This window comes from Uloborus diversus, chromosome 6 (assembly GCF_026930045.1).
Source record: "Uloborus diversus isolate 005 chromosome 6, Udiv.v.3.1, whole genome shotgun sequence".
In the NCBI taxonomy this organism is placed as follows: domain Eukaryota; kingdom Metazoa; phylum Arthropoda; class Arachnida; order Araneae; family Uloboridae; genus Uloborus; species Uloborus diversus.
In genome coordinates this window covers 134,443,799-134,457,688 of record NC_072736.1, presented here as the reverse complement: position 1 = coordinate 134,457,688, position 13,890 = coordinate 134,443,799, and the positions used below count along the sequence as shown (strand labels likewise).

General features: G+C 35.1%; 2 protein-coding genes across 2 annotated transcripts in view; one reads left to right on the top strand and one right to left on the bottom strand.

Moving 5' to 3' along the window:
• Positions 1 to 13,890, bottom strand: part of LOC129224565 (uncharacterized) — a 285,185-nt gene that overhangs the window by 98,915 nt on the left and 172,380 nt on the right. The gene's annotated exons all lie outside the window — the stretch shown is intronic.
• LOC129224566 (xylulose kinase-like) overlaps positions 12,936 to 13,890 on the top strand; it is a 68,223-nt gene continuing 67,268 nt past the window's right edge. Inside the window, exon 1 of the mRNA XM_054859043.1 lies at positions 12,936 to 13,162. Within this exon, the coding sequence (XP_054715018.1) occupies positions 13,115 to 13,162 (48 nt within the window). The 5' untranslated portion in view covers positions 12,936 to 13,114. The remainder of the gene's footprint in view (positions 13,163 to 13,890) is intronic.

The window sequence follows — 13,890 nt, the reverse complement described above, 5'->3', positions numbered from 1 at the left end:
TATTCTAAAAATAAGTAGGCCAAAACAGTGCATGGCATGCCAGCACTTCTGCTAGAACTAGCAAAAAATTAAAGCAACACATGGTAGAGATCTTGCTAGAAAAGCTAAAAAAAGAGCACTGGATGGTTGCTAGCAAAGAAAGAATAGCATCTGGTGGTAGTACATTTATGCTAGAATAGCAGCAAGTGGTGCTAGTAATTGCTGCTAGGCTAGCAACTTATTCTAGTAACATAAACTAGAATATGTATGCTAGCTAGCATTAAAAGTGGGCCAAAACAGTGCATGGCATGCTAGCACGTCTGCTAGAACTAGCAAAAAACTAAAGCAACACATGGTAGAAATCTTGCTAGAAAAGCTAAAAAAAAGAGCACTGGATGGTTGCTAGCAAAGAAAGAATAGCATCTGGTGGTAGTACATTTATGCTAGAATAGCAGCAAGTGGTGCTAGTAATTGCTGCTAGGCTAGCAACTTATTCTAGCAACACAAACTAGAATTTGTATGCTAGCTAGCATTAAAAGTAGGCCAAAACAGTGCATGGCATGCCAGCACTTCTGCTAGAACTAGCAAAAAATTAAAGCAACACATGGTAGAAATCTTGCTAGAAAAGCTAAAAAAAAGCTCTGGATGGTTGCTAGCAAAGAAAAATTAGCACCCGGTAGTAGTAAATTACTGCTAGAATAACAGCAAGTAGTGATAGTAATTGCTGCTTGGCTACCAACTTATTCAAGCAACACAAGCTAGAAATTGTATGCTAGCTAGCATTAAAAGTGGGCCAAAACAGTGCATGGCATGCTAGCAAGTCTGCTAGAACTAGCAAAAAATTAAAGCAACATGTGGTAGAAATCTTGCTAGAAAAGCTAAAAAAAAAAGCAATGAATGGTATCTAGCAATGAAAAAATAGCATCTGGTGCTAGTCAATTACTGCTAGAATAGCAGCAAGTGGTGCTAGTCAATTACTGCTAGAATAGCAGCAAGTGGTGCTAGTCAATTATTGCTAGAATAGCAACTCATTCAAGCAACACAAGCTAGAAATTTTATGCTAGCTAGCATAAAAATTGGGCCAAAACAGTGCATGGCATGCTAGCAAGTCTTTTGCTAGCTAGCATAAAAAGTGGGCCAAAACAGTGCATGGCATGCTAGCAAGTCCTTTGCTAGCTAGCATAAAAAGTGGGCCAAAACAGTGCATGGCATGCTAGCAAGTCCTTTGCTAGCTAGCATAAAAAGTGGGCCAAAACAGTGCATGGCATGCTAGCAAGTCTGCTAGAACTAGCAACAATTCATGCTAGTTTATGCTGTTTTACTTGCTGGGAATAAGCATGTAACGCTATGCTAGCAAAGAAATTCTAGCATGAATTTTGACCTGGGTACAAATCCTGTAATAATATTAGAAAAAAAGCAGTTATCGATGGTTCATAAGACTTTGAGGGTCTTAATGATTATTTTTAAATTTCATTTTCATCAATTTTTATATTTTAAAGTGTGGATGTTTTAGAAACTTGTCCAATTTTCGGGCATTTAGTTCCAATCTTCTCATGCAGGTGTCGCTAAAGTAAGAAATCTGAAAAATACCCGTCTCTCCCACTTTTCCTAATTAACTCTACCATAAATCACTTTAGCTTTCTCCCCTTTTTCCCAACGCGAGTCACTTGCCTCAGGACTCACTTGCCTGGCCACTTGCGAGCTCCTCCTTTCTTCAAAGTCTGATAACGATGTTTCCCGGGGGCACAGGGAATCGACTCCCCATCGAAAAGTGGTTGAATTTTTATGAGATAAATGAAAAATCATAGTGTATTCTATGGTGATCAGTGGCGTTGCTACACTTTCTGCCGCCCGGGGCGATTCCTCAATTTGCCACCCTTTGGTTGAGAAACAGTCAAAAGTATTTAAAGGAAAAATAAGAATTTAATTACGAAGAAAAATAAAGAATATGCTCTGTCCAGAAAAAATTCTAAAATTAGTCCTAAAAATGCATTTTAAACTTTGGTGACATCAGGCAGGAGCTTAGAGGTCGGCGCTCTGCGCAGGAAATTTTCCTAATTTAAAGATCTAGAAACATAGTTTTATGGTTTCTTTGGGCTTGTCAAAGAGGGTAATGATTTCCTTTTGGATCCGTTCTTGGGGGCCTCCCTTAATGTTGAAAAACTCGGAAGTCGCCGCTTTCCTAGATCCGATACTGCTATATTACAGAATTTGGATGGTTTTCTTTTTCACTGATACAGGAACGATTAAAGATACTGATTCAAGAGGATGAAAAGTTGTGCATCGAAAGTCATTACTTTCTATGTGAATGTAAAAGGTTTACTTAGACTTCAATTCATTAATTAAAAACCTTCTGCTTAAATGAATGTCTCAGTTTGAAACTCACTGTTTATAGGAAATTTGCTGATATAAAGCATTAAGATTAATCGCAGTTATTATTTGAGTTGTGAGTAAGTACTTTTATAAAATAAACATAAAATTCATTCTGGTCTGAATAAAAGTTTTGTAATAAGTGACCAAATAAGGGGAGTCAGTACCCATTATACCATCAATGTTGATTTGCACAGGTTCATGTACCTTTTTCTGAAAATCTATTAAAAATACAATTATGAAATTTTTTCAGTACCTTAAGTAGACTTTTTTCTCTTTACTGAAATAAAATTTTATAGAAAGAAAGCTTAGGTTTTTTTTTTTTTTAATTCTAATGTGTAAGTTACTGTATTTTTTTCCAAAAATGCCATTTTGCAACACGAAATCATCCCCATAAAAAATACTTTTTGAATATGAGAAAAAATTTAATTCAGTATAGGCAGTTAGATGTATGGAATAGGTAGTAAAAATTTCAAAGCCTAACACAATTTAATTTATGAGAAAAAGGAACATTTAGTTTCAAAAATACCATTTCGAGACATTGCGATTTAAAGGAGAAAATCATACCTCATCAAAATAGCTTTTACAGTCGACTCCCGCTACAACGCGATCCGACTTACACGAAATAGCTATAACGCGATTTTTTCCCCGGTAAAGAATTTTAGACCTAACGCGAATTCTCCGCCCGCAACACGAAAATTTTCCGATGGGAATCACGGTGTGTAATGGATCTTCATCCCTTCAGCATCACTGAGAGCGGAAGTTCCCACACCGTACTAGTTTAAACATCGCTTACACAAATAACTACTTCTCATTTTCCATTTTTTTTTTTTTTTTCATTCTATATGGGAAAGTTGATGAAATATAACGACACATAAAAGCACTGTTTCATTTAAAGATTGAAGATAGAATGAAAAAGAGAAAGTTTCTGACAAATAAAGAAAGGCTAAAGATTATGTGCTTGAACAATTATAAAATGCGTCGGAGGTAGCACGACAATTAGTTATGAGTGAATTTTCCAAATCTGCAATGCAATTAAAAAGGAAAAGGAAATCCGTAAAAGTTCACAGAGTAGTTTCTAAGCAAAATGCAAAACTTATGAAAATGGAAGCTGTTCTTGTATTGTAAATTTAAGAAACCAGGAAGAATGGAAACGTTATGAAATCACATAATAAATATCACATAAATCATCACCATCTGCGTCTTTTAAAGTTAAATATCATTCTTGTATCAATTGTACAGTTTACAGTACAACTATAGTGCACTATTTCAATTGTTCATTTATAATTACTATTTTAATTTTTTAAAACAACGAAGAGTTTTCCCTTTTCTTCGTTAGTTGCATCCCTAAAATGAAATTGTCGGCCGCACTTCTGAAAAACGGAGGGGGGGGGGGCTACGGTGATGGCCCTGAAGTGTACGCGGAAAAAGTATTATTAATGCATTTATTTCTTGTTTAATGAGTTTGAATATTTTTTCTTTCCAAAATTAAAAAATTTCATGTTCTAAAGGAAAAAAAACCTTCAAGAAAAAAAATCCCCCCCCCCCCCAAAAAATTTCGAAGGCGCAACTTGCGCCATAATCCCCCTCCCCCCTGTGGGCACCGCTGCAGTTTACCACTTTTATCGGCTGATTTTTCATCCTAAAATTCACACATTGAAACTAGCAATGGGATTCCTTTGAACCATGCACTACGTAAGTTAGTTCTTTTTAGAATTGCCTCTAAGGGATTGTACACAATGCACTGTGTAGTTTATGCAGTAAATATGCATCACACCGTGTGATGCATCTTTTCACACCTCTCAAGATAAATATATACATATCATACAAAGGGGAAAATGCTACATTTAACCAGAAAATAAAACAAAATAATACACGAGATTTATTCACTTAAAATCAGTAAATAGAAAAATATCATAATTATGAAATGGACTTACTTAATATTGACAATTGTTTCACATACAATTTGAAGAGCAGAAAATGATTCACTAAACTGGAATTGATAACTAAATGCTGCTCGTAATTCATTCACTTCAATAAAAAAAAACGGTTCATCGGATATAAAATTAATCGCCCCGGGCGGCAGAAAGTGTAGCTATGCCACTGATCACCATAGATCATCTAAAACTGCAGTTTTCGAACTAAAATTTTCAGATTTTTTTCGGGAGAGAGCCCCCAGACTCCTCTTTACGTGTCACAATCACGAATAATTCACAAATGGGAATGCGTGCTTGAAGTTTGCATTTTGAAAAATTATAGAACAATGATCAAGAGTCTCTACCTCCCTTAACATCACCATAGGTCGTCTAAAACTGTGTTTTTCAAATAACAATCTTTAAAATTCCCGGGGGTGAGCCCCGTACCCCCTCTTCTGAACATAATTAAATATAACGTACGATTGTGTTGAGAACTTAAATTTGGAAAAATTATCGGGAGAGGCTATCTTGGACCTCCTCTCCCCCACCCTCCCAAACTTAAAATATAATGTAAAACTGCGTTTTTATGTCTTCAATTTCAAAATAATGCAAGAAGGTAGCCCTCCGACACCCCTTAATTCTGATTGAATATTATCCTTACAATTAAATTTATAGTGCTAGTACTAACGTCTAGTAATACGACTATCCCTTCTAAACCATAAACCAAATCTTCTCTCTCTCTTTCTGCGTATTGGAACATGCGTTTGAAATAATTAACGGACCGCCGAAAGCGTACTCCCCCCCCCCCTCCCCAGTTTTTTGACCTAGCGACGGCCTACTGACGATTCTTTCCAAAATTTAATGACCGTGTCTCTTTTTCAATGAAGGGAACATCACAGACGGCATGATGGAGTTGATGTCCGTTTCAAAGCTGGATCAGACGATTTGATTTCTTTTCAATTTTTTTATAAATTTTCTGGAAGTAGCACAATTTTGCATGTTGAATGCGTGTTTTAAAAATGATGAAAGAGAGAGAGGTCAAAAATGTTTTATTGTTTGTGATAATTCTGAGCAGTACGCTCCAGTCTTCCATTGATTCATTTGCACCTCGACAATCGTTAAGAACTAGTTTTGAATTTTGCGAATAACATATTTTTTAGCCCTCCAATCGACAATTAATGTATTGTCTTCATTAACGAGTTCAAGCTTATGAAGAATTTTTCATTTCACTTTACTACCATCTTCTCTACCATTTTTAAACTGATTGTTTCAATTTATCATTAGATGATTTTTATTAAAAGTTTCAGTGATGTTGGTTTTCGCTGATGGAGGTATAACAGTCTGTTCTTAAAGGGTTCAAATTATTTTTCGAAAATCATATTTAGTTTCTTCTATATCTGATATGTATAAAAGGAAGGATACTTGATTCATGAAAATTCTTGAGTTCTGATTTTCGATGTGTACTGAATAGCAGAATCAATTTTTCAGAATTTCCGAAACATATCTGTCACGGGGTGTCTGATTCATCTTTTTTTTTGGATATGCAACTTCAATTGTAGAAAAAATTTTGGATTTTGAAAAACTTCCAGGAGAGCGCCCCTCACCGTAGCGCCAGAATAACACCGTCTTTGTCATTAAGAGTCATCTAAAACTGCGGTTGTAGTACTGCAATTTTGAAAATTTTTTAGGAGAGATCCCCTGATTACCCCCTCTTTTCTTAACACGATTAAAGACAAGCCTAGAATTGCGTTTTTGGTGTATCAATTTCAAACATTTGCCGGGGGAATGGCACCGAAATTCAATTCCCACTAATATTATCGAGATCTATCAAAACTGCGTTTTCAAAGTTACAAGTTCGAAAATTTAAGTGGAGCACCCCTCCCCCCCCCCTCCATTCTCGTCAACATTATTAAAAAATCGTGTTAAATTTGATTTTCAGGGCTTCAACTTCGAGAAAATTCCGGAAGAGCTTCCGAAAACTCTTTTTCTTAACGTTACAAAGGTCGGCTACAATTGCGATTTTAGAGCTTCAATTTCAGAAAACTGCTTTTCCCCCAACCATAGATAGCATTTTTAAAACTTTAATTTTGAAAATTTTCCTGGGGTGAGTCCTAGGATCTCCTTTCCCTAACATTATCACAGATAGTCTAAAACTGTTTTTAGAACTACAATTTTGAAAACAAAGGAAAACCCTTTTTCAAACAACGTTAGACTATCTACAATTGCGTTTTTAAAGTTTCAATATTGAAAAATTTCCGAGATGGGCACAACAAACCTTTTATCCCCCTAACATCACCAGAGATCGTCTAAAACTGATTTTAAAACTACAATTTTCCCCCGGACCCACTATCTAAGGGACAATAAAATCACATTCATATTGCATAGATTCATATTGTGTAAATCAAGTAATGCTTCTATCCCAAGCCAGAAAGTTGAATGAACTCTTCCTGTAATTGTTCATGCGTTTGAAAAAAAAAAAAGTTGTAGCAAAATTCAGGGGTACACAAAACTTGTTTACTCAAGGTGCACGTTGGAAAATTTGGGAAGGCAAGGTGGGTCAACAATCCAAACAATATTTCAGTTCAAAATGCTATTTGTTAGCACTACCCCCCCCCCCCCCCCTCTCCACCCCATGAATGTGAATGGAAATTAAACACTCTAAAAACTGTTATATTTCACCAGATTCAAAAGCGAGAAACTTTTTTTTTGGGGGGGGGCGGAATTTGCGCCATTGAACTTGGGGGGGATGGGTACCCCTGTGCAGATGGGTGAGTGCTGTCATCTAGTAGTGCAAGGAAAGTCAGTTTCTACAGGCGGTTAGTTTTAAATTCGAATGTAACAGCTTACCCCGGTCTCCCCTACTGCTCTTGGGAAGTTATCAAGCGATTCACATAAAAACAATTTAAATAATATTTACAATATGTATATTTATTTGCAATTATCAATTAATAGAGCATAGTTTTTTTTTTTTTTTTTCAGGGTCGTATAGTTTCATAAAACATGTTTTCTATCATTCTTTGAAGTTTTAAAACATTTCCTTGTAATGACAACGCACATGAATTACTGAAAAATGATACAGACTTGAGTTAGACCTATAAGGGAAAATATAATGATAGAAAACGGGGAGATAAAGAGTAACCGAGATTTTTCTCGAATGCTAAGCATGTTAGTATGTTTCACATGAGACAGCATCTTTATTTTCAGAGAAAAAAACTTTTTTATTGTTTCATTGTTTGCTCAAAAAGACATTTTGAATTTAGAATTAAAAAAGAAAAAAAAAAGAACACGATTACATTCCGAATGAATTCTGTTACTTTTTGAAAAAAAGTTACTTTGTACGCGTTCTTTTGATCAAAACTGTGTTTTAATCAAACCTAGCTTAATTATTTAATATCTATATCGTTGAATCTTTGATAAGCACTGAACTTTAATGTCTTGTGCGTTAACCATTTTATCAGTTGTCATCTTTATTTATAGCAGCATCTTTATTCTATTATTTTTTTTTTCAATTTACGAATCAACGATTTGAATAATTTACTCTGTTATTACGTTCACTCTCTTGTGTTCTTACCACTCCTCACTGTTCAATGGTATTTCATTAGTAAATTGTAGCTGGATTACTTTGCAAAAGTTTCCGCTTTTGAAAACTGCCCATTTGAAAAAAAAAAACATATCATGTTTAAAAAAATTTTGATGACTCTTTTTTGTTTTTCGGTTTTTAATGTTTATGAACATGTTTCCATTTAGCATGTTTCCTTTATTTAAAAGCAGTCAGCCTTTTTCGCTCGTCATTCATTTTCATTTACCTCCGAGACTTAATATTAACAGAAAACAATTTTTAAATATTAATAATGTAAAAAAGAAAATAAACGTCAGTCACTCAAGAAACCAGCCCTGAATAAACCTAAGTATAACACTAAAATCATAGTCAAACTCCAATCTTGTTGCGACTTCTGGATAAACGCAACGACACTTTCTGAAATTAACATTTTCTTTTCGTCTTCACTTACTATTTTACGCTGATTAATTACCATGATTGAAAAACATTTGATTTTCATAAGATGTGTGAAAGTAATAATTATTAAATGATGAGAAAAATTATCTTCGAAAATGAAAAAATACTAATATTTTACTTTTAAGACCAAAAAAAAAAAAAAAAGAATTAAAAAAAATGTGTGGTTAAAGCAAAATTTGCTGCCCCTGAAAAATTTGCCGCCCTAGGGGGCCTATTGGGAAATTGGGCCCTGGTGTCAATACCTTTCAGAAAAACTAATTCCTATAACTGCATCACAAAAATCACTCCGAAGCTAAAATTTGACCATTTGCTCCTGTAGAGAAATGTTGAAAGAGCAAACCGGTCTTCGTCTTTGCATTTGCCTGAAGGGAGAGGGGTTCGGTTCCCGTGACAGCTATTAACGCCTAAGTACTTCCCTCTGTGGGAAGCTGTTTAGAGAGGGACCTTTATCCCCCCCCCCTTTCAAACCGAGTGAAATTCTGCGCCATCTACATTTGAAAGTTGGCAAATGAAACTAGAAAACTCTCCCTTAAAAAAGATCAATGGATGGTTTCTAGCAAAGAAAGAATAGCATCTGGTGGTAGTACATTACTGCTAGAATAGCAGCAAGTAGTGATAGTAATTGCTGATAGGCTAGCAACTGATTCAAGCAACACAAGCAAGAAATTGTATGCTAGCTAGCATTAAAAGTGGGCCAAAACAGTGCATGGCATGCTAGCAAGTCTGCTAGAACTAGCAAAAAATTAAAACAACACATGGTAGAAATCTTGCTAGAAAAGCTAAAAAAAGAGCACTGGATGATTGCTAGCAAAGAAAAACTAGCACCCGGTGGTAGTAAATTACTGCTAGAATAACAGCAAGTAGTGATAGTAATTGCTGCTAGGCTAGCAACTTATTCAAGCAACACAAGCTAGAAATTGTATGCTAGCTAGCATTAAAAGTGGGCCAAAACAGTGCATGGCATGCTAGCAAGTCTGCTAGAACTAGCAAATAATTAAAGCAACATGTGGTAGAAATCTTGCTAGAAAAGCTAAAAAAAAAGCAATGAACGGTATCTAGCAATGAAAAAATAGCATCTGGTGCTAGTCAATTACTGCTAGAATAGCAGCAAGTGGTGCTAGTCAATTACTGCTAGAATGGCAGCAAGTGGTACTAGACAATTACTGCTAGGCTAGCAACTTATTCAAGCAACACAAGCTAGAAATTTTATTCTAGCTAGCATAAAAATTGGGCCAAAACAGTGCATGGCATGCCAGCAAGTCTTTTGCTAGCTAGCATAAAAAGTGGGCCAAAACAGTGCATGGCATGCTAGCAAGTCCTTTGCTAGCTAGCATAAAAAGTGGGCCAAAACAGTGCATAGCATGCTAGCAAGTCTTATGCTAGCTAGCATAAAATGTGGGCCAAAACAGTGCATGGCATGCTTCCAAGTCTGCTAGAACTAGCAAAAATTCATGCTAGTTTATGCTGTTTTACTTGCTGGGAATAAGCATGTGACGCTATGCTAGCAAAGAAAGTCTAGCATGAATTTTGACATGGGGAGGGCCCCTTGGAAACATTTGCTACGGGCCCCGCGCTGGCGTAATCCGGCCCTGGTTAAGAATAAGTATTAACAAAATCGAAAGCGTGTACGGCTCCGAATTATGTACACATTGAGTATTAAAAAATGATAACAATTAGGATTTAAAAAAATGGTGCTCATATTTTAATATTTTGTTGTCAGTCAAGAACTTCTTTTTAACGTTTTCTTAAATTAGTCAAGTGCATGCTGGGCAAAGTGACATAGTTCAATTCGCTTACTTATTCAATCATTTTAAGTATTAATTTATTAATTAATTAACAATTGCCTTATTCACCCCAATTGAATTTATTCCAGAACTTTAGTCGACTCTGAGATGATAAACATAGAAAATTGTCAAATTTTAAGAATTTATCTTGAAAAAGTATAAAAGTTATAATTCTAGGAAATATAGTAGTACCAATATTTCCTAGAAGTGTAGTTGAATGATTGGTGGTAGTAGCTGGGGAAAGGGGGGGGGGGCAGACCAGCTAGAGTTGAAAACCTAGTGGTTGATAATTAAAATTTGTAAGCAAGGATTTCTAATTGTCATTGTAAAACTTCTATCATCATGTGTGACAGTTTTCTTTTTATAAAAAAAGAAAATTCTGTTTGAAAACTGCGTGAAAAAGGGAGAGAAGGGACTGGGGAAAAAATTCTAAATTGCTATGCAGAATGTACAAACATTTTATGATAAAAATTTACTATGAACTATGCCTCTGGACGTGCACTAAAAGATCAATAATGATATTTGATATCTACAAATGTTTCAAGACTTAAAAAAAAAAAAAAAAAAAAATCTGAATAAAAAAAATCCGAATTTTTTGATTAAAAAAAATTAAAAAATCACAATCCCTGATGCGTCACTTCTAACCTTTATCATTATTACTCAATAAAACTATTTTCATATAGAATTTTAACATAGAAAATGTGTTTCACATATGAGAGTCTTGCAGAGTAAAATATCTGAGTGTTTTTGTCTGTAGTTGATGTAAAACTGAAACTCGTATTTTTACCTGGATATGTTCATCATTAAATTTGTTGTAAACGAATTTGAATTGTTTTTTTTTTTCATTCAAAAACTTTCGTTGTTCACTTTTAATTAACAGACATTTTTCAGCACCATTTTCATTTTTAAAAAATATGATTATCAACAAAATAACTTTTATTCTATTGTACGACATAGTTATTTTTCAACTGGCATTAATTATAGTTATTTTTCAACTGGCATTAATTCATATGAATGTGTAAAAAGTAAATGAATAGAAAGAAAATAATTCTATTAATGTTTATTTTTTTGGCGTTGTGGTTCCTTTTTCAGATTGGACCAGGGAGCGTCTGCAGCACCACCGCCCATCGTCCTCTGCAGGCGGCGCGTCCTGAGCTATCCGCTTCTCTTGGTCGGAGGCGTCCATGTCCTACACACACGCGCACGCTCACACACACACGACTTTACACACATACACTCACACACGCCTACGTGCGTACACACAGGTCTACGCACACGCACAAAAGCCTACACACTTACACACACAACTGCCCAGGAGGAGAGGCAGGCTTGGGGGGGGGGGGGGACAGGAGCCGTTTCTAGAAATAATAACTCCAATCAGTCTCCACGAGTCCTGTCGCAACTCGTGATTGCGTAAAACATAATTTGAATTCAAAATTTCAGAATTCAAATTATTTTTTTGAGCAATCACGATTGCTTATTACATAAAAAGTAGTCAAAAACTTTGTACTGCATAGTGAATAAAATATGACAACGTATATAAAGTACAAATTGAGAATGGAAATTTTTTTTTCTTTTTTTAACCTTTTTCCATTCTCAATTTGTACTTTATATACGTTGTCATATTTTATTCACGATTGCTTATTGTTCTCACTTGACCGTTTTTGAGGTGCGTGCCTTTTTCAGTTGAACCAGGGACACCAGCACCACCGCCCACCGGCCTCCTGCAGGCGCGGCTCCGAGCACTGCCTCCTGGAATCTGTTTCTCCTGGTCGATGGCGTCCATGCCCTACACACACACGCATACACACACACATACACACACGCATACACACATACATACACACAAGCCTTTACACACATACACACACGCCTACGTGCATATACACACACAGGTCTACGCACACACACAGCCTACACATGCATGCACGCGCGCCTACACATACATATATGCCTGCACACTGACACACAACTATACACGCGTAACCGCCCAGGAGGAGGGGTAGGCTTGGGGGACCCCCAATAGCCCCCAATGAGTAGGGCCTTGTCGCAACTCGTGATTGCGAAAAACATAATTTGAATTCAAAATTTCAGAGTTCAAGTTATTATTTTTTTTATTTCTAAAATATTTTTTAGCTAAGTCTGAATACTTTCATCAGTTGAGGTTGCAAGAACTTTTTTGTTCAGAGGATTAATTTTACATCCTCCAAATGTAACCAATACCAATTCACCAAGAACGTTCAATGTTTGTAATTTTTTTCGTCCAATTTTAAATTATTGTTTTCATGAATCGTAGCTGTTACATATATTAAGTCTATTTCATGTGAATGCGCAATGTACTTATTCAGAATAACACAAATGAAAAAAACCTTTAATAATGCTACCTTATTCTTGTCTATTTGAATAATTTTACTATTTCTAACAATTGTAGGCAATTTAAAAATTTATCATGTTAAAATATTACTGAATTTGAAAATTTATTCATTCACCCATTTATACCAAGTGTAACCAAAAAGAAAGCATTCTTCTTCTTTTTCCTTTGTAAGATTGCACTATTTAATGTAAATAATTATGCACGTAAATGAAAAAGTGTTTTTTTATTTTTTTTCCACCGTAAACAAAAATATTAGCATTTTTAATTACTTGAATATTTATATTTTTGCTAACTATAAAGAATAAATGAATACTAAAAAAAGAAAGAAGGAGAACCTCCATTAATAGGGCTTTGCAACCTTATTTTTATAATTATTGTTGATCGATACTCATACATTTATCCACTAGATGGCAGCATGAAAGATAAGAAAATCATAAAGAAAAGAGAAGATATTGCACTATTTCACCCTGACGCTTTCGAAAACTTTCGGTCTCTAACCGAACGTGAAATTTCTTTTTCTGGATTAGACGTTCGCTGCTTTTCGTTTCGTTTGTGTATATTTTGCAATCGGGTCAGCTTTGTTGATGGATCAGTTGGTTAACGTTGTCAGTCAAAACTTAACGAAGTCCAACACCAGGCTTACAATTTTCAAATTTTAAACATTAATGCTATAATTATGAGTCAAGACGTAACTTACCTTGGGTTTGATATAAGTACACAGCAGGTAATAGAAATGTGCGGTGCATTAAAAATTGTGTTATGTTTCTGTTTCGTCACATTTAAATCTCGCTTTGCAATTGTTTCTGAATCCTTATTTTTGCATAATGTGCAGTTGGCATAGTTGGAATATATTTTTATTTTCAATCCTTTCTTTGGAGTTCCTCATTTCCTACAATTCAATGCTAATTTTTAATGAAGTGTAAATGAAAATTTCATTGAAAGTAAGCAGAACAGATTGGAAGAATTTTTTTTTAATTGTGTTAAAATATTATGTATATTTTAGGTTTTTTTTTCTTTCTTGCTTGATTTTTTCCAGACATTAATCACAAATGTGCGAAATTTATCTCATAAAAATTAGATTTAAGTTACACAATGTTAATTTCATCACCAAGGAGACAGGAATCTTCTGCAACCCCCTGGCTTTCAGAAAAAAAAAAGAAATGTACATACAGTATAACTTTGATTTAACCATACCCAGTTTAACAATTTCCTTAATTTAATGATACATTTCACTGGGCCGCATTTGACTGCATTGAATGTCTATGCTCCTCGATTAAAAAATATCCTTGATTTAAAGGTACTTTTTTCAGTCCCTTGACAATCGTTAAATCGGGGTTGTACTGTATAAATGGGTGCAATAGTTGTTGTTTTCTGAAGAAAAAGAAAAACAATAAAATTTGCATTGAGTATGCAGATGCAGCTTTTGCTTCTCCCCCACCTCCCCGGAAAAAT